This window comes from Embiotoca jacksoni, unplaced genomic scaffold, assembly GCF_022577435.1.
Source record: "Embiotoca jacksoni isolate LCO1_2020_lvr unplaced genomic scaffold, fEmbJac1.0.p SCAF_16, whole genome shotgun sequence".
NCBI classification, from domain to species: Eukaryota; Metazoa; Chordata; class Actinopteri; family Embiotocidae; genus Embiotoca; species Embiotoca jacksoni.
In genome coordinates this window covers 13279166-13299062 of record NW_027185296.1, presented here as the reverse complement: position 1 = coordinate 13299062, position 19897 = coordinate 13279166, and the positions used below count along the sequence as shown (strand labels likewise).

Here is a 19897-nt window from a genome sequence, read left to right as displayed (position 1 = left end):
ACGGACAAATCTCTCGAATTAAAAGTACTGTTTGGGTATTGTTCTCAAACCAAACCAGACTAACAAACCGCCTCTCTGTCCCTGAAACTCACTTTTTTTTCTTCAAACTAAAACTAAAGAACCCGATCAAAACACATCACTGTAGCTGCTTCTGTGTGTGAAACAGGACTTTCCACCGGAGTCACCTTGAAAGACGTGATTGCGGCCGAACTTGGGGATGTCCGGGTGATGGGAGATGAAGTCGTCCAGGAAGTCGGTGAGCTGGTAGCCCTGGCGCAGCGTCATGTGGCAGCCGACCAGGTACTGGTGGACCACCCGCAGGTGGAAGTCGTAGCTGAAGGAGTGAACGTGCATCAGGTCCCGCACCTTATCGCACTCCTCAGTGAAGAGCATGGAGAGCTGCGACAGAAGGGGGGAGACGGGGAGACAGTCACGGGGAGGAGGAGGGAGTCACCAGGAGCTGCAGACAAGTTCACCACACGGATCAGTCTGGAGAACTCGTGGAGCAGAACCGGGCCGACACCACGGACTCCCAACCACTACCAGTGTAATCATCCAGCAGTGAACCTGCTCTGCATTGACTGCCGTTCCTCCTCAGTAAGAACATTTACTAAACAGCTGTGATATCAATCACATTCATCATTTCATCTCATTGAATTCAATCCGACATTGAAAGGGAGGTGACAAAAGCAGGAGTTGGAAATGCAGTGGGAGACTGTTTGAGCTGCTGCTCCTGCATGTACATCTGGAACCAGCTCACAGCGGCAGGAAAAGACAGAACAGGAGACAACTGTTGTCTCTGCATCGCTGTCTGGATCCGTCCCACTCCTTCTCCTGTCCACAAACTCAGAGACTTTCATCAGCTCCCTCATCACAGAGACATGAGTGAGGAGGAATATTCTTCTGGCACAGAGGAACACAAAAAAGATGAACCTGAACTGTTGCTACTGTCTGGCAGATAAACGCCGTGTGAGCTGCTGGCCCGCCGCTGGCCCGCCGCTGGCCCGCCGTCTACGGGACGACACATCTCTGTAGTAGCACATCTTCTCTGTGTGTCCTCCTGACTATCAGGACAACTTTATTATTCCCTAACCTGTAATCCCGACTGCTGCATGATCTCGCTGTCTGTCAGCTGCACTCAGTGGACATGAAATGAATGACAGCAGCAGTGGAGCTGTGATCACTGAGGTCGGACAGGAAGAGGAAACACAAAGCAGGCTGATGGGGAAAAGAGCTGCGAATGGGACGTTTTAAAATGTGACACTTACTGATTGTTGAGTTTAAGGCTGCGTTTTCTGTTCTGGACATAAAATATGTATTTTATAGAAGGATGATGTCATTAAGCTGGAAATTAATCCGATTTTTTTTTTGTATTATACACTCAGATACAGTCGTGGATGGATCTGTTGGGACCCTTCCAAAAAAACTAAACTGAACTAGACACCAATTTTCTCGAGAATAATTAGAAATTTGATGAAATTCTGATTTGCTTTAGATTTTTGTTTCAACCGAATATCTTAAATAATAAAATAATTGAAGATGGCAATGACAAATTGAGGGGATTCTTTAACCTAATATTTCATTTTATAGCCTTCAGAGTGAATCAGTGTAGACAGATGACTAGTGTCTCCCGGTGAGACTTCCCGTCTCCCGGTGAGACTTCCTGTCAGATAAAGTGTTGTGTTGTTGTAGTAGGTGAATCTCTTCAAACACCCACATGAGCATTTTAACAACATTAACTTTTCCTAAAAAACAGTCAGTTTCCCTCTAATTTAAACTGCCTTTTTTTTAAATCACAGTAAAACAAACATATGATGCTGATTGTGAGCATATTGAACATGTTGATTAAAAACAGCCTGTTTCGTGTAACTTTTTAAGTTTTGAGTGTCAATCAGCTTCAAGCACATTTTGGAGCGAGTCTTTGGACCAGAGTCCTGCTGACAGTCCTTCACCGTCTCACAGCCTCTGATGCCTCCAGCTGACGGTGGCAGCTGCAGCACCGAGACCGTCCAGGAGCTGCCGGTCCATCATTAATTCGAGATTGAAGCGACGCCACACTGCTGCAGCTTTCACACAGCGCACACAGCAGCAGCAGCTTTCAACCCCAGCAAACAAACACAAACCAAAGAGGTAAGACAGACGGACAGGGAGATTGTCTGAGAACGAGCAGAGGCAACGACAGCGGTGGAAACTGAGCTGAGACACCCGCGACACCCAAACCAACAATCACCATGACGACAGCCTGCTGAAAGTCAAGAAGGAAGAGAGAATCACAGAGGAGCTCCACTTACACCTGAACCTCAGAGAAGCAGGCGTTATCACCTGACTGGCCCGGTGTTTGAAGCCCTACATCCCCCCAACCTGCTGACTGCTGCTCCCACAGGGATGAAAGCACTTCATTTAAAACTGATCCCACTCATTCCCAAAGAGACGAAAGGACGGACAGGTAGATGTGGAAAGGAGGAGCTCAGGCCTGACGGCAGCAAGCAGAGTGGGAGGAGGGGTGAAGCCTGATCGTAGGGAGACACCCCTCCCTGAGAGGAGCTGGGACATACCGCACAGTCAGAAACTGGGCTGGCGTCTGGAAACGGCTTGAGACGAGGTTTGGTGAGGAGGCTGCCCTGATGGAGAGATGACATGAGGTGGGACGAGGCAGACACAAGATACACACAGAGGGACGGACGGACGGAGGGGAAGACTGAAGGCGTGCTACAAGAATAAATAAGAACATGTTTTTACACTGAAAATAAAATAGCTCTCATACAGAGATTGGAGTGATGGACCACTGATAAGTACGGTGGCCCTGAGGGTCAAACACTAAAACATTTTACAAAACTATGAAATGTTTTGGGGTTTTCTGAAATCTTTGTGTGTTCAGTAAAAAGTTTTTGCGTTTGACCCTCAGAGCCACCATAGATAAGACTGCTGCCCAGAGGTCAGCAGGGGAACATCATCTGTTGTAGACTCTCAACCAACTACTAAGACCACTGTAGCTGACGACTCGTGGATAAAACGACTTTAGCAGACGTCATCAAATTCACTGGAGTTAACTGTAAAGTCCTGTTGAAATATTTTCTGCTTCACTGGTTGGTGAAGGAGCTGATTTCTCATTCCTCACCGGGGCTTCGTCACAGCAGGAGCCCATCAGCTTTCCTTTGTGCTGCAGTAAGCTAACGATCCAGCTGCTGTGGATTCTCATGCAGCTTTCCTCCATGTGTTTTACAATAAATCCATATTCTGCTGACGGAGCTGTCGAGGCGAGCTAACGATGCTTCACTCATCACTTCACTGAACTTTATCATGAAGAAAAAGGTTTGTACATATTTGCATACCTCACTTTATATTGTCCTCCTCACCACTGGTGTGTGTGTGTGTGTGTGTGTGTGTGTGTGTGTGTGTGTGTGTGTGTGTGTGTGTGTGTGTGTGTGTGTGTGTGTGTATTTCGGAAGATCGATTTAGAAAACACAACAAACAAACAAACAAACAAACAAACAAAAAAAACAAAAAAATCACAAATCCACACAGCCCAGTCAGATGTCAGGGCTGTGCTTCAGTCCAAAGAGATGCTGTGTGGGGAGATGATGTGTTACCATGGCAACATGTTTACAGTATTAATATTTAAACAAATTAAAAGTGAGATTGTGTAACTTTTGAAAAAAAAAAACATAATCTAGCTCTCTTACTAAAAACCTAAATAATCCAGATGATGTTTTCCCAGCATCCAAACAGCGACTTCAACATGTGCTGTCACTGCCTCAAATCCTTCACACACTTCAGGAACACAATTCATCCTCTACACAATACAAACCGTTTGATTACGCCTCATGTTCCAGATTATTTATGTACATCTTTAACACAGATGCTGCCTCTCTTCCCTTTCTCACCACATAAACCCTTTTACAACACAGAGCCATCGTCTCCTGTATGAATGACATCACTATGCAGACGAGTAAACAACAACACCGGGAGGAAAACAAACACCAGGACAACTTCAACATCTTCCAGAACAGATCTCTCTGCCTCTGTCACATCGAAGTGAACTGCTTCGCTAATTTAAAACAAATAGATCAGTCAGAAACCAGGAGAAAAGTCATTTTTAGGGTCACCAGCTAAAACTGTCTCAGCAGCTCCTCTTCAATGTGCCCAAAAAGTCACTAAGTTTGTTGCTATAGAAGATTTGTTGAGAAGATAATCATCAAACTTGATTTACAGGACTATTTTAAATCTGCATTTAAGAAAATGCAGATTGGAGTCCTTTGTGTTCTCACACACGAGACATGAAGTTGTGGTACGATGGTCCCTGGAAGCGGTGGAATGAAAAGGATGGTTCCCAATGAGATCCATCAGTCACTTCACATATCTACACTTCATATTCCCGACCACCGGGCCTCAGATGAGAGACCATGAGACAGGAGGACAACCACCCGGGGCCTCATCTTTAAAAGAGGACGTAGGATCCACACTAAAAGTGGACGTGTGCACAAAGAACGTGCATAACGTGTGCAACTCAAGACATAATACAGTTTCTAAACTGTGCAGATACGTTCCTGCATGCAGTATTCCCTTTATCCTTCACAGTCTACCTGGAAACCATATTCACTCTACAAGCCCACATTCACCACGAATGTTCAAAACACCTGGTGAATGTTCATGGATAGAAGTGAGCCTGCTGATCACAGTGTCTTTATGGTGAATCAGAGGAGCTCAGAAATCAGAGTGGTTGTGGATGGATGGATGATATGAAGCTCATATTGTTCGGAGGCCTCAGCAGTGGAGTCACAAACTAAAGACGAGGAAACGTGTTGCTGCTGCAGTGACGACAGCGAGTTCATCAAACAGGACAAAACCTGAGGTTTAAAAAAGAGCTCCGATTCAAAAGTCGGTTCACATCATCGGTTCACATCATCGGTTCACATCATCGGTTCACATCATCAGCCATCTTGCACACTGGATTTCTGTGTTTCTGTGTTTAGTGTTACTCCAATCCAAACTGTATACAAGGGTGCAGCTGGATAGAGCACCAGGATGTCACACACACACACACACAGAGACAGACAGACAGACAGACAGACACACACACACACACACACACACACACACACACACACACACACACACACACCCCCCCATGCCCCCGACAGAACGTAGTGAACGATTAGACAGAGCAGTACAAGAGTCCCCGTATCGTAGCAGGAGACATATCTACACTTTATAGGCAAAGATTACTGTTATTTTCATAATGGTGAATACCAATAGTGATTAACAAACACAATGCACCCCCACCCCCCACCCCACCTCAGCTGACAGCACCTGGCCCCCCAGTGGACTACACAGGTACAACAGCAGATAAGCACGCCTCCCTCCTTCATCCAAACAGTGATGTTTACATCAGTTTCTCCTTCACCTGCTCTTGTTGTAAACCTCATGAAGAGTAGGCGGAGCCTGGTGTCTCCACACAGGAGGATAGACGGCTGTCAAACACTCACCTGGGAGTTGACCGTCTGGCCCATGGGGATGCGGGAACACTCCAGCGCGTACTGCTTCACACAGAAGTAACAGCCCTGGCAGGAGAACACGGCACACGGACAGCACATGCTTATTTCATGACTCTTGGAACATTAACATGGAGCGGGGATCAAAGTAATCCATGAGGAGGATGGTACACTGGATACTGGGAGTGCAGTGAGTTCACTCTTCGTTAAGGATGCTGCCGGCCGACATGTTAAGACCTTTTATAATAAAAGTCCATCTGGACGAGCTTAAAGAACTACGGTCTCAAAGTTACAACAAACTGATTGAGTCATTAAAAACTTGAATCTTTTGAAATCATAAGAAGTACCGAAGGATGACGTCAACGGCTGTTAGCAGATACAGTGTGTTGGTGAGTATCGTGGTCCCGAGTGGCCGTCATCATCCTCATCTCACCTGAAAAGCCAGTTCCATCAACACGATCCCTCCCGGCAGCGCCCTCTGGAGGTGATACGCAGTGGTGCCACATGCTGTCATCTTCACCGGTGCACAAAAACATTCATTAAATCTCACATTGTAGGTATTTGAAGGTTATTCAGAAATTCTAGTGTTGACATTTTATTTGATATTTCATGTATTTATTTTGTCTTTTATGTTTTTGATACTTCCTCTCATGTACAGAAACAAATCATCTGTCCATCCATCGTCTTCTGGATCCAGTGTTTAAATGTGCACACCACATCAGTGAGCCAACACCACCTTCACTATGGTTTTATCAGATCGTGTGTGTCTGTAGTGTATAAAAGAGTTCGTAGCTTCGGGTCCGAACAATGAGTCCGATGCAGAAGTGCATTAAGCTGCAATACCAGCGAGTGCCACTAGAGGTTGGCTCCAAAAAGCCTGCGGCTCCATAGACTCCCATTCAACTTCTCTCATCAAATCCAAAGTGGATACATTTTCTCCACGTGTTATTACTACGTGCTGTTACTACTACTTCTTAAAGATGAATTCAGAAGATGAATGCTTGTCATCTGCAGGTATCATGAAGGAAATAAATGCTTTTGTAGAAGTGATGGACATTATAAATGTATTGGGGTCATGTTAATCCCAGAATGTGTGCATGTTTGGAGGATTTCTGCATCTCTGAAGTGAATACTGACTGACCTTAGGGCTGTCCTCACTCTTCTGCTTCACATAAGAAAAGGACATCCTGCCTTCCGAGGACATGGAGCTCAGCATGGCAGCACGAGCCCGGGCGATGCTGGAAGAGATTGGGGGGGAGGGGGGGCAGTCAGGATCTGGTTGGACTAAAAAGGCCCCCAGCAGCACGTAGCCAACCCGCAAGACACAATGTGGAGTGAGTCACAGCGACTGAGCCTCGAAAGTGACAGCAGGCAGGACGTGAATCTGCTCTGCATCGACTCCGGTTACATCAGACAGTAGAGGGAGGTCAGAGGTCAGAGGTCACAGGAGGATCACAACACATACGATGACTAATCAACAGAGCGGGCAATGGGAGCCTGAAAGAGAGGCCGAGATGGAGTGAGACATTTTTAAATTTTGCACAAAAATGAGAGTGAAACCACTTATGATGCTGTCGAACATATCCCATAATTTACAGGGTTCATGGAGCAGTCAGCACTTCTTACTCCTCAAACAGTAAATCAGAAGCTTGGGTTGTTTGAAAACACAAATCTGGATCACAACAGTGTTGTAGTTCAAAATAAGAAAGTTAACCGAGTGATTTACCTCCTGCTTCACGGTGAGTCGGCTTCAGGCCTCTCAGGCCCGTTTCAAAAGCTCCTGAGGCCGTATTTTCACCGGACATTTCTTAAAGAATCTCGTGACAACGTCAGCGTATGATCATAGTCACTGCCCACATTAAATCAGAGCAACAGGAACTCAAATGACTTGTAGCCGTTTCTTCAATGAATAATCAACGAGCTTCGCTCGTGGTACAAAGTGCTTTGTTTCACAACAACAAATGGTCTCTCTGGAAACTCTGGAAACTCAGTGGAAGTAGTCTGACAAGCACTAAACTCAATACTGTTAACATAACATCTGTGGTGGTACGCTGGGAAACTCCCCACAGTCCCCTTCAGACTCCCCCACTGCCATTACCCAGCATGCCCTGATCCTTTGTAACCTATAAGAATGACACAACCAAGTTAAATAGATGTTGGACATTGGTAGAAATGATCTTTAATTGAAGCGGTGTGAAGTCCATCATCCTCAGAAGAAGTAAGAACCGCTAATGCAGTCAAAAGTCGGTGGAGTTATTCATTCTTGCGCGGCAGGTGGGCGCCCCCTGGTGGCCCGGGGCCTGTTCCACTTCAAACGTGTTAAACATATTGAAGGCTGCCTTTGTTTATGGTGTTTTGCAGGATGGTTTCACAAACATCGATCAGGCCTCAATAATCCTTCCATGTTCCGACCGCAGATAAAAGCCCACAAACCGAGACATTCCCCGACAGCTGGAGGTGAGAAATAAAGCGTTGTTGCCCACACAGACCTGCGAGCTGGAGACTGAGGCCGGACCTGGACCAGGATGAAGCCCATGCTCTGCAGGTACTGGACGTACTGCTGGAGGAAAGTGCTGGAAATCTCCAGCAGCCAGGGTTCCTCCTTCAGCCGGGTGGGCAGCATGTCCGCTGAGTCCGTGCTGTAGCTGCGGTCCCGACCCGACGCCGTGGAGTCGCTGGAGCGATGTCGTTTCTGACACGCAGATACCACGAGAACATGGTTATAGTTTACATTTCATTCAGATATTGTGGGTATATAGTAAAGTACTGAATCATTAAAATCTATATCAACTATTTAATACCTTCACCAGCGGCGGAAAGATCTGCTCCTCCTGGATCTGCTTGCGGAAGACGGGGTCAAAGAGAAGAGGGGTGGCACAGTAGTGGACCAGCCTGGAGGACTGCTTCAGAGTCTCCAAATCTGAGCCCTGTGGACACACACAGACACGTTATTATTATTATTATTATTATTATTATTATTACGACCAGATCAGGAGAGATTGAAAGCAGGATGACGCTCAGAACTACACTGAAGAGCCGAGTGTTCGGGGCTCAGTGGGTCAGAGAGTGGAGAGTTCAGGATGTTCATGTCCAGACTTCACTACGATGCAGTCCAGTCTAATCGTTCACTACCTTCAGTCAGGGGCGTGGTTGTGTGTGTGTGTGTGTGTGTGTGTGTGTGTGTGTGTGTGTGTGTGTGTGTGTGTGTGTGTGTGTGTGTGTGTGTAGATCGTTAGCCTGGTTTCATGGTTTTAATAAATAAACTGGTTTCAGACTGTACATGTAAGTTTGAGCACACATCTTCTGTCCCTCCATCTTGACACTGACCACATGTTCATTACACAAATCATTTAAAGTCGGACTATTTGTGTCTTCGTGTTTGACTGGAGAGCAGCCGTGTCTCATCTGTCTGATCTTCTGCAGCATTATGTGGCGCTCGTGTTTCGTTCTAGTTTACTAAAGCTTTTATTTATATTTATATTGAATTTTATTTTTCATATTTAAAATGTGCTATCTAAATAAAATGGACTTGATTTGACTGATAAAACGTTGAACCTGACCCGTTGTGAACTGAGCTGCATGCAGTGTTCAGTGTTGGGATACTTACTGAAATGGGCATGTTGGACTGCGCTGACCTCTGCTGCCACGTCACAAACAGGTTCTCTATCTTCATCTGTTTCTCCAGTTCTGTCAGCACAAAGGCAGACATTACTTCTCCTCACCACGTTGAACGGCGGGCTCACCGGATAACAACACATATCATCATCTTCATCATCAGCAGCACTGTTAACCTTTCCGTTCAGCAGCTTTGATCTCCAGGAGCTGGCTGCCATGCTGGGCCACCACGTCTCCGTCCATCAGGGGTCGGACGGTGCAGACGTCCCGCAGAGCCTCGTCGAAGGGAAGCAGCTCGGAGGGGAAGTGGAGAGGAGCGAGAATTCGGCCAGAGCTTCCCAGCCTGCCCGGCTCCTTACTGGGCAGAGGAGGAACGGCACTACGCAGCAGAGCGTCGGGCTCCATGGACGGGCCGAGGAACGGGTTGGGGTCCTGCAACGGACAGACGGACAATCAGAGACACGAGAGACGGGCCAAAACGGTTGGAGAATAAATCACAGCTTTGTCCCTCTGAACAGTTGAAGGTCCCAAAGTGTAAAACACTCAGTCCACAAAGAATATTCATACAACTCATATTCAGTACTTATGCCTTTTGGACAAGCTGTTTGGAATTCTATAAGTTTGTGATGTCATACGTTTGCTGTCCAACATCTAATACAGAACAAAACACTGAGTGCTCATTTAGTTACAGAGCTAGTAAGGAACAAGAACAAAGAAAACCAGTGAGTTAGTCTGGAAGTTCATCATTTAGAAGAGAGAAGGAGGCGTTTGCTGACCGGAGGAGCTATTTCTGGGTTCTAAGAACGGTGGGATGGATTTCCTCCTTATTGTGTGTCCTCACCGGAGGAACTTGGAACCTTTTAAATTCCTATAACTCTTTATCACTTTAAAGCAGCAGAAGAAAGTTCCAACTGGAAGCACACGATACTGAGAAACGGGCCGACAACAAATGTTCCGGCTTCATTTAGCCGATACACATCTGAGGAAATCCAGCGTGACTTGGATCGATCCAGAGAAATATGTAAAGAGGCTCCGTGTCCGTGCTGCTGCAGCGGTGTGATGCTGTTTGAAGCACTGCAGCTTGTTGTGGCTTTAAAATCTAAAGTTAGATGGTCTTCTTCAGGAACACCTCCCCGACCCACAATGCACCACATGACCACGCGAATGATAGCGGATCATAACGAGGCGTCAAGTGAACCCGTTAATACATCTAAAATGTCTTTTATGTTTTTAGTGGCCCTCTTGAATGAAACACGCTTTTGCATCTTTGCATACAAGTAAAATATGGTGATGAGTTTTAACCGGATCAAGTAAACTGAAAAGTGTATTAATTGGAGGAATAAGTGTCGGAGCGTCAGTCCGGTGAGCTCCGGCTGCAGCGGGTCATTTCAGGTCCTGTTGGTGGTGAGAATGCAAACAGCAAAAGGCCTCAGAGCCTCTTTAGTTCTGAGGGAAACTCTCTGGGGGGTCGTTGCCCTCAAGAAGGTCCTCTGAACGGTTTGGTCTGGAAACACCTGGTGACGTCAAAGGCACAGATACTAAACCTGTTCTTGGTAGAGCTCCAGGAAAGAGATGTAAAACTACACTGAGACAGTACTCAAAATATCTTCTTCTGGTTTTTTGTGTAAATAAAACTGCAGTGAAGTGTAAAATGTGGTCTTTTCAGAGATAAACTCAGATTAAGCATGAGTGTCTGCATGGTCAGCTTAAACTTTTAACTTTTAAACTTTAAGGATTAAGAGTCCATGTTGAGTGGTTGTGTCTGACCACAGGTCAAAGAAGTGGAGACCTTTACAGTATATATATATATATATATATATATATATATACTGTAAACACTACATGGACATTAGTTCTGTTTGGTTTATTACTGGACACACACACACACACACACACACACACACACACACACACACACACACACACACACACACACACACACGTCCAGAGCACTGTCATCGTTTGTGTTTCTTGTTCAGAGGAACTTCGGGGCTGTGAGTTTGTGAAGCCGCTCAGTGACCAGATGCCCCAGTGTGCCTGCAGGCCGGAGGGTCAACCCGGGCGCTGGTGCTCCCTCTGCTCCTCATCAGCACCGTGACAGATGAAGTTCTGTTCAGGCAAATCTTCTGCTGCTCTGACTCTGCCTTCTGTCTGCACTCATTATTAATGCAGCGATGAAGAGCGAGGCCATCGGAGGGAAAGAAAACTTTCTTTCTTTTTATTCTTAAGCTTGTTTTCTTATTGGCCACGGGGGAAACGCTGAGCGGGCGTTTGGTGTCTTACTCTGTCGCAGAATGTTCAAACTGTTCCTCTTACGTTGGAACAACACGGGGCAAAAGATTTTGTGTATATTTTTACATTTTCAATTTAACTGTATTGAATATAATATATGTCAACGTGTCCGTGGTCGAACTGACTTTTTAGCTGACTGAAGATTTTCAGGATGATAATCTGATTCACAAATTTATTATGGAAGAAGCAGGATGTTCTAATTATTCTGCTGTTTTGTACACATGGACCAAAATAGGAGGTTTGTACTTTATGGAGATGCTCACAGTCTGTGTACCCAAGACCTGCCACTTAGTTCTCATCAAAGCAGGTCCTATTGGACTTCAGATGTGATGTTACATTTAATCAAAAGACTAGAAACCACCTTACACTCATTGGTCCAGGTGGGGATTGGCTCACTTTTGGTAGCAGCCTCAAGTGGCCATTCGAGGAACTGCAGCTTTTGTCACTTGCACGTTGGCTTCTGTTTCTCAGCACAGAGGTTTGTGCTCGGTTGTAGAACAGCAGCTCTGTGTGTCAAACCTGACCCAGAAACTCTGTGTAGTTTACTGTCATATAAGTCTTTCTGCACCACCGTCCTCTTCCTCAGCTCAGTGACAGCTGAAGATGTGAGGGTGGAGGAGAGCAGGAGTGTGGAGGAAGAGATGGGACGTTAAAAGTAGCAGGCAGCACGCTGGACTGTGGGAACTCGTCCCTCCACAGCTGATCATAAATAATCCACCAGGATGAATGGAAACTGACAGGGGCTAAATTGCACTGAGGAAGTTAAGTCTTTCATTTTGGAAAACAAGGCCGTTGATGTGACAGGGTTATATTTTCAGAATATGATCCGGACAACAAAAGGAGGCAGCGAACACACAGGGGTAATAAATCCAATAAAAATGCTTAGCTGCATGAGTGAGGAATCTTGTTTGGGTTGTGCTGCAGAGACCATTAGTTACATATTGATCCGTGGCTCCATATTGAATACGAGCGGCTGCAGCACTTCTGCTGAGACGCTCAAAACAGAAAACAGGCTGAATACAGCAGTGACGGGCTGAGAGGGAGCTGCAGGAGCTGCAGGAGAGGATCCAGGGACCGTCTGTCTGCAGCAGATCATCACAAAGTCACATAGAACACACATCAGGAGTACGATTCAAAAGTACCATGAGAACCACGTCACCAACAAGCTGGTAGAGGAACAGGTGATGACCCCCCCCCCCCCAGGACCCAGCAGCTGTATGACCGGGCCCCGGGCCCCGTGACCCTCTGTGACAGTGGCGGTCCAGATGCTGCCCTGCAGGCCTGGTTCCACCTGACCAAGCGGTCCGTTCTCCTTCACAGCTCCCGTCTATATACGCAGCCACAATGACGGACCGCCACATTCTGTCAGGACGAACTCCAGCTGCATCAGCAGGTCTGTAAAAGCAGACCAGATGCTGATGGAAGAAATCTTTCATTCATCCTAAAGTGCCACGAAGGTTCGTCTGATATCAGTTTAGCTTTTCTGTTTCTGAAAAAAAATTAAGAAATGGTGTCCTGGAATTAAAACTAAAAGCTGCACAAGAGGCTCCAAAACAGCTCCTCATCATACAGTGATAGAGGTGGGGGTCAAACCGAATCTGACAGAGACATGTTAACTAGCTTTAATCAGATTTCTCCTTGTGATCATGATCCACACACACAGCAGCTGACCAGCAGTTCAACAACACAGGAGTCAGTAACACCACGTCATCACCGGGGGCATGTGGAGACCTGTGCAGTGCTGATGTGACAGTACAACCCTTCTTCACAGAGATTTCTGACTCTGGTCATTTTCATTACAACCAAGCAGCAACCATCAGTGATGTCATCATCCATCAGTGATGTCATCAACCATCAGTGATGTCATCGTTGGTTTGTGAACGTTATGAAGCCTCCAGTTCAGATTCTGTCCGTCACCATCTTTGCTATTTGGAGCAGGAAGTGACCATATTTGGACGAGCTGGGGGAGGAGCCAGCGGTGGATCTGACCGATCTGATCAGAAACCTGACGACACTACGTCCCGCCCACCGATAGCTGTAACCTGACTGCACCACAGGCCTGTCAATCAAACAGACACGCCCCCAAAAACAGGTCTTCTTGAATCTTCTTTTCTAATGAATGAGGGATTATTTTCAGATGGACCTCCAGAAAACTAATAAGAAGGAGTGACTTTAGCTAACAACACCGAGATAACTGATGGACACATTTTATCCACTTTGGATTTGATGAGAGAAGTTGAATGGGAGTCTATGGAGCCGGAGGCTTTTTGGAGCCGACCTCTAGTGGCACTCGCTGGTATTGCAGCCGAAGACACTTCTGGATCAGAACCATTTTACAGACCTGAAGCTACAAACACTTTTATAAACAGTCTGTGGACACCACATGAAGAACCAGGACAGCTGATGATGGTCAGCTGCCTCCTTTCAACAGTTTAGGACACAGCAGAGAGTGTCTGAGAGCGGCTGACGTGTCAGCAGGTGATAAAAGAGCATGGCTAAAATAAATACTGTGTCGCTTATTTGTCCTCTCAGTAACATACAATCTGAACATCATGATGGGTTCTGCTGCATCTACATGGCTAATGGTCCATTTACAGTGTCAGTGTTTGTAGGTGACAGTCATTAGAGAAGGACACAGGTGGACAGCATGGTTACATCCACTCACAGGCTTAGAAAGGGCTCTTTAGAAAAATGAAAAAATACTAAACATATCTAAAGTGCAAATATAGTTTAGCTTGACAATTTTCTGTTAATAATAATAGTATAAGCGGCCGTATATAAAAAGCCATGCAGCAGGTATATGGTTGCAGGAGGTGATACTTCTCACAAATAATGATCCAATACGTGATGACATGTAACCTGGGAAAAGATGTGAACCAAGTCAGGTATTCATCCAAAGTATGGTCGAGATATAACTTTGGTAGAGATTTAACTTTGAAGAAAGCTGTTTATGTGGAGGTAATCCCAGATGCAGTGTTGCTTCTGTATGCTGCTGTAGCGAAAAAATTTCCCCTCGGGGATTAATAAAGTAACTACCTAACCTAACCTAACCTAAAGTCACCGTCACCTCTAAATGTGCTTTTCTGTCTATTTAAGTGTTATTTTCCTTCATGTGGTATAAATCTATTATCATGATTCAGGACCTCCTCTCTACCAGCGCTATGCCTCGGTAGACTGTATGTATGAATGATAGATAAATATAATAATATTTTAAAATGTTCGGCTGATGTCGGAACAGTGAGAACATTTGTCCTCCCGTCCCTGCTGACAGCGTCCTCACCTGCTTGGAGTCCATTTCGTGGATGGGTGCGTCGGAGAAGCAGTAGTGGTGGAAGAGGCCCATCTTCTGGTTGAACAGGCAGTGGACCACGTGAGCACGAGCGTTCTGCCATTGAACGAGGCGGACCAGCTCCCGGTTCAGGGAGGCGCCCAGGTCCACGGACCAGTTGTAGCTGTACAGAGTCACCTGCAGAGAAGACCGATTACAAACAGCCATATGACGCTGTGCTTACTGTTCTGATGTGCTTCATCCTGTTTTTCTCTGTTTTCTACTTATTTTTTTTTATGAATTCCCTGCCGCATTCCCAAAATGGGAGGGAGGGATATATCCATCCATCTGTGTGTGTGTGTGTGTGTGTGTGTGTGTGTGTGTGTGTGTGTGATAAAGAAAGTGTTGTACAGTATATATTAAACAGTCCCTCCAGGAAATTGTGCAATTGCTTGCAATTTCTTTAAATTCCCGCAATTTTTCCACAAAAAATGTCGTCAACAGAAACTGGGCTGAAAGTATTATAAATAAAACTCTGTTCACTGGAGGAAACTGGAACAAGAGGAGAAACAGGAAGTGACGGGGTTTGTGGGAAATGTGTTCTTCACATTAAAATGATGTGATTAAATGTTTGTGATCAGAGGAAGTGATTCCATATTACTGGATGTTAAATGAGTTTTCTCCACACGTCCAGTTGTCAGAGACGTCTCTTTGTTTGTTTCATCCAGCAGGTCTATGTGTTGAATGAACATGAATTAAACAGCATCTAAAGCTCTTATTTTGACAGCTGATGTAGTCCTTGTTTCTATATTCCAGTCACAGACGCTCTGTTCTGGAAACATACGCAGCTTTTAGGACCTTTTTGGAGCTTTTATCTCTGTGGTTCTCTAAGTTCAATAAATACATAAAAAAAGATTAGAACTAAAATATTTCTGTGATGTGCAGCAGGATTATTATCACAGGAAGTGACATATTTATTCATTTATCTGGTAATGCTTTTTTTCTGGACACAACTTTACTGCAAAAAATTTACTTAAAACGCAATTGTTTTTAGAAAATCTTAAACAATCACAAAAAAAAACTGGAGGAACTAATTAAAGTCCCCAGTGTTTCCACATTAGAGTGTTTTGTTGGTAGTTAACTGTTCACATCTCTGACAGCTGATTGGCTGAGAGCTGACAGCAGTAATGACATCGCAGGTTATTGAGAGGAGCAGCTGGTAGCAGTCAGACCTCAGCAGTGATCATATTTACATTCTCTGAAATTACATTAATATATGAAGTTTATATATAATGAGAGTGTTTCATGTATCTGGTTCTGATCAGTGAGGAGAGACACATGTCTGTGATTCAGAGGTGAATTAATGGCTCATATAAACTTCTGAACACTGAACTCTTGTTCTCTTCGCTTGGCTTCCACATGGCAGCTCACCTTTTTGTCCACGATGCTGATGAGGAGGAACCTCTGGCGGGGAGCCAGGCCCGGCCCGGCCTGGTTGGGACTGAACCAGTCGCTCTGCTCCAGAGCCTCGAAGCGCTGGAAGCCTTTATGAGCTGAGCAGAGCAGAGAGAGAGGTTCAGTGAAACGGCAGAGCAGCATGAATTAAAGGAGGCAGCTCAGTGAAGCAGGTCCTTCACCAAACACTCCCGACTGACAGCAACTTTTAAAATGTAATTCATGTTCATTTCAGACAGGATCCTCTGGGTCACTGAGGTTTGGCTGACAAACGGGACAAAGCTTTAGAAGATACTGTAACACTGGCGTGAAAACGTTTATTATTTTAAACTGAGCATAAAAAAAGTAGTTTTTCCTGCGGCTTTAGGACTTTTTATCAACTGCAATATACTGTGATTGATGTGCATTATTTCTTATTTTCTTCTCAGTGTCTAATATATTTAATTGGAGTTTGGATTTCTGCATGTTATTCTCCTTTTTATTTTCTTGTAAAGACAGTAATTGGGCTGGTTTTATTCACGCAGTGTCACACTGAGGGATGACTGGTTTTTACTCATTCTGACGGAAATGTTGTGCCACAGATGTTCTGAATAAATAGTAAAATAAACAGATAGATTACATATTAGCATATCTCACCAGTAAACAAAAGCCTACTGAATATTAGAAACTGTTATTTCACAAGATGTTTCATCAGGTTCACTGAATGAAACCAAGTCAGCTGCTCATCACAGAAAAATCTGGACCTGCTGCTCAGAGTTTGTTAGAGGATCTCATCCTCTTTATTTGATCACTTTTCATTATAAGACAGATTTTGCCATCTTGCCATCATCTATTGATCTTTTTGTTTTTCCCACAGCATAGACTTTCTCACTGATAACCTCCCATATAGTGTTTTGCTCTTGTTATATCTATATTTCTAAATTTAAATGGGATAAAATGTCCTTTTTCCTTTGGCGGCTGTTCTGTTTGTTTCATAGCTGCAATCACTTTAACACGCAAACATCAAATTTAAATACAGCGATTTGCACCGGATATCATTCACGCAAATACTCTCAGTAAATCACCCACAAAATGGGTGCAAAATAAATGTGCAAACTTTTAGAAAAAAACACCCAATGTAGTACCCTTTATTAGAGATCTTAGTAAATCAGGCTGACTGGCCAGTTCCAGAGTGATGTTTCCTCCCTCAGACAGCAGCTTGTAGACAGCATGTCAACCTGACAACAGCCCAAAGAGCCTTTTGGTCTGCCATCAAGTTACATGAGAAAAGAACTGGAACAAATGATTTCATCTCCTTATCATTTTACCTGCTAAAGGTGTCGAACAGCGCCGAATACAGATGAGAACATCTGTCTGCACTGAAGCTGTTCAAATCCTTTTCCAACCTTCACAGTCACACTCTCACTCTCTGACACTCTCACTTATGTTAGAGGTCCGACAGTCAGAGGAGGTGCAGCAGGGAGCTCACTGTCAGACGGAGGCTCCGTCAGTTGGTGGGGTTGCACCGACACAAACCTTCTAAAATCACTTCTGCTTGGCTGCTTTCACAAACGTTTTTATATCGAATGCAAAGATGTCAATCGCTCTCAACTGTCTTGTCGGCTGTTTGTAAACTAATACATATATTTCATAAAGACAATCAAAACTCCAAGCAACACATTTGAAACATCCCATCAGCATGAATGTTGTTGTTAAGCTGAGAGGTAAACTTACGTGTGAACCTATTTAGCACTGGGGTGATTTCCTCATCTGAACTGTCCTCTGTATGCAGACAGAGATGGAACAGACAGCAAAGCAGCATGGACAGTGAAACACAGCTGGACAACACACTCATGGAAGCAAACACGTGCAGTACAACAGGGGTGTTAGACAGCTGCTAGCGTGGACAGAGAGACAGAGTCAAAGAGCAGCAGAGAGCAGGATGTGTCGGACAGAAGACGCTCATGCTGGGAGCTTTTTCCTCCACACTACAGGTCAAAGGTTAAAACAGGTGTTAGTTTAACTAACTGCTGAGAGCTTCATCTTCCACTGATGTACAACAGGTCTCTATAAACACTCAGCAGTATCAGCTCTCTGAAAGATCTGTATTATTCATTCTGTTATATGTTTGTCTTCCATTTCAGTTTCAACACTATTAATACTTTTTGTCTTCATAGCAAAAGCCAGAGTGCTTCATGGGTACTGCAGTGAAGTTGATGCTCATTGTTTTTGTTTCTAACTTCAGACAGAATAAAAACTTCAGGGTCTGTATTCACAAAGATTCTTACAATCCTCTCAGAGAGCTGCTAACTGAGCCTAAACATGTTTTATCAAGGAGTCTTCTCTTAGGAGAGATTTAGGAAACTTCTCAGAGATACTCTGATCCAGGAAAGAACAGAAACCCTGATCTCACTGAGGAGGTGAGGTTGACCCCGTTGCTAGGTGACACATCCTTTTAAAAGATGTGATTGATCCAAAAAAAAATGCCCTCTTGGTGATAAAGGGACAGAATGGACAGCGACATCCAGTGGAGATAAAATTAACTGTCAATACTGTGCAAGTGTTTGTGTTTGTGTGATCACATGAAGGTTGGAACAGACTCCAGCCACTTTTCCAGTTATCAAATATCTTCATGCTACAATCACTTTCATGTCTGTTATTGTGTTGAGTGGGAGAAGTGAGCGTCTCCAATGAGATCGACCACAAACATCATCTGTTAGATATAATCTGTAGTGTTTCATAAACGTGCCGTCATTCTGAAGAATATTTCTCTTTACTTTTTCTCCTCTTCTTAAGAACTTCTTCAGCCTCTTAAAAGTCCTCTTCCCTGCTCCAAACAGTTTTTCTCCTTCAAAGCTCTTTTAAGGGTTAAGATGTTTTGTGAGTAACTTTTATCTTTACAAGGATCTGCTCTGAACTTTTAGGGGAAATTCTTAGAAAACATCACAAATCTATTAATTTTCTTAGAATTTCATCACTAGAAGGAAATTTAAGATGTAAAGTGATGCCAATTTCTGTGTTTTTTTATTTGTGAAAAACTTGTTTGCTGGTTTTATTGTAACACTTTATACTTTCAACCAGCCTTTCATAGGACCTGAAGGTTCAGCAACTGTACTTCTCTGTCTGGTCGGCTTCATTTAGTACATGATATTTAACCAAACGTTGGCATTAATCTGCTCAGACAGTTAGCATTTCTAGAAACGTCTCTTCACATGTAAATTATAAACTGGACACAAGAAATAATCAGATGTTTCTAAAACTATCTACATGTGATCTACAGAGTATGTGTTATTGATTGATAACCGTTCATTGTGTTAACTCTACAGTTCAGTAAGCAGTGCAGATGATGAACACAGAGGCAGTGACCGGCTGCTGTGATTGGCTGGCTGCAGCAGTTACCTTGCTCCGTGCTGCAGTGCCACTGGTGGAAGTTTCGGCCAATCAGAATGAAGCTCCTGGTGGCGTCTGGAGGAGGGCTGTGGTTATGGGCCAGAGGGACTGGTACAAATATGTCTCCAGAGGACGGGCAGCTACAGAACGGAGAAAAGCATTACTGTGGTGCATGAAACACAGCTGTAACAGATGTGTGTAAGAATAGAGGGCTGTCAGCCAATCAGATGTCTCCACACATGGACACACATGGTTTCCCTCTGTACTGCAGAACCTCACTCAGGGATGATGACCTGATCCCTCACTGGCTTCCCACCAGACACGCACAAGAACAAGATGCAGAAACTCCCCAAATGAACATCCAGAAATCAAACCCTGAATCTGCAGCAGTTTGGTTCCTGCAACA

At 44.6% G+C, this 19897-nt stretch overlaps 1 protein-coding gene across 2 annotated transcripts in view; it reads right to left on the bottom strand.

Annotated features, from left to right (window-relative positions):
• The window catches only part of szt2 (SZT2 subunit of KICSTOR complex), an 84845-nt gene that overhangs the window by 7372 nt on the left and 57576 nt on the right, over window positions 1-19897 (bottom strand). For both annotated transcript variants that reach the window (XM_069150997.1, XM_069150998.1), the window contains 13 exons: window positions 19501-19631; window positions 17836-17883; window positions 16099-16220; window positions 14680-14865; window positions 9284-9539; window positions 9100-9179; window positions 8294-8419; window positions 7982-8184; window positions 6634-6730; window positions 5926-6006; window positions 5487-5561; window positions 2556-2621; window positions 186-399 (listed from right to left, as the gene is read on the bottom strand). In XM_069150997.1, the coding sequence (XP_069007098.1) occupies window positions 186-399; window positions 2556-2621; window positions 5487-5561; window positions 5926-6006; window positions 6634-6730; window positions 7982-8184; window positions 8294-8419; window positions 9100-9179; window positions 9284-9539; window positions 14680-14865; window positions 16099-16220; window positions 17836-17883; window positions 19501-19631 (1685 nt within the window). The remainder of the gene's footprint in view (window positions 1-185; window positions 400-2555; window positions 2622-5486; window positions 5562-5925; window positions 6007-6633; window positions 6731-7981; window positions 8185-8293; window positions 8420-9099; window positions 9180-9283; window positions 9540-14679; window positions 14866-16098; window positions 16221-17835; window positions 17884-19500; window positions 19632-19897) is intronic.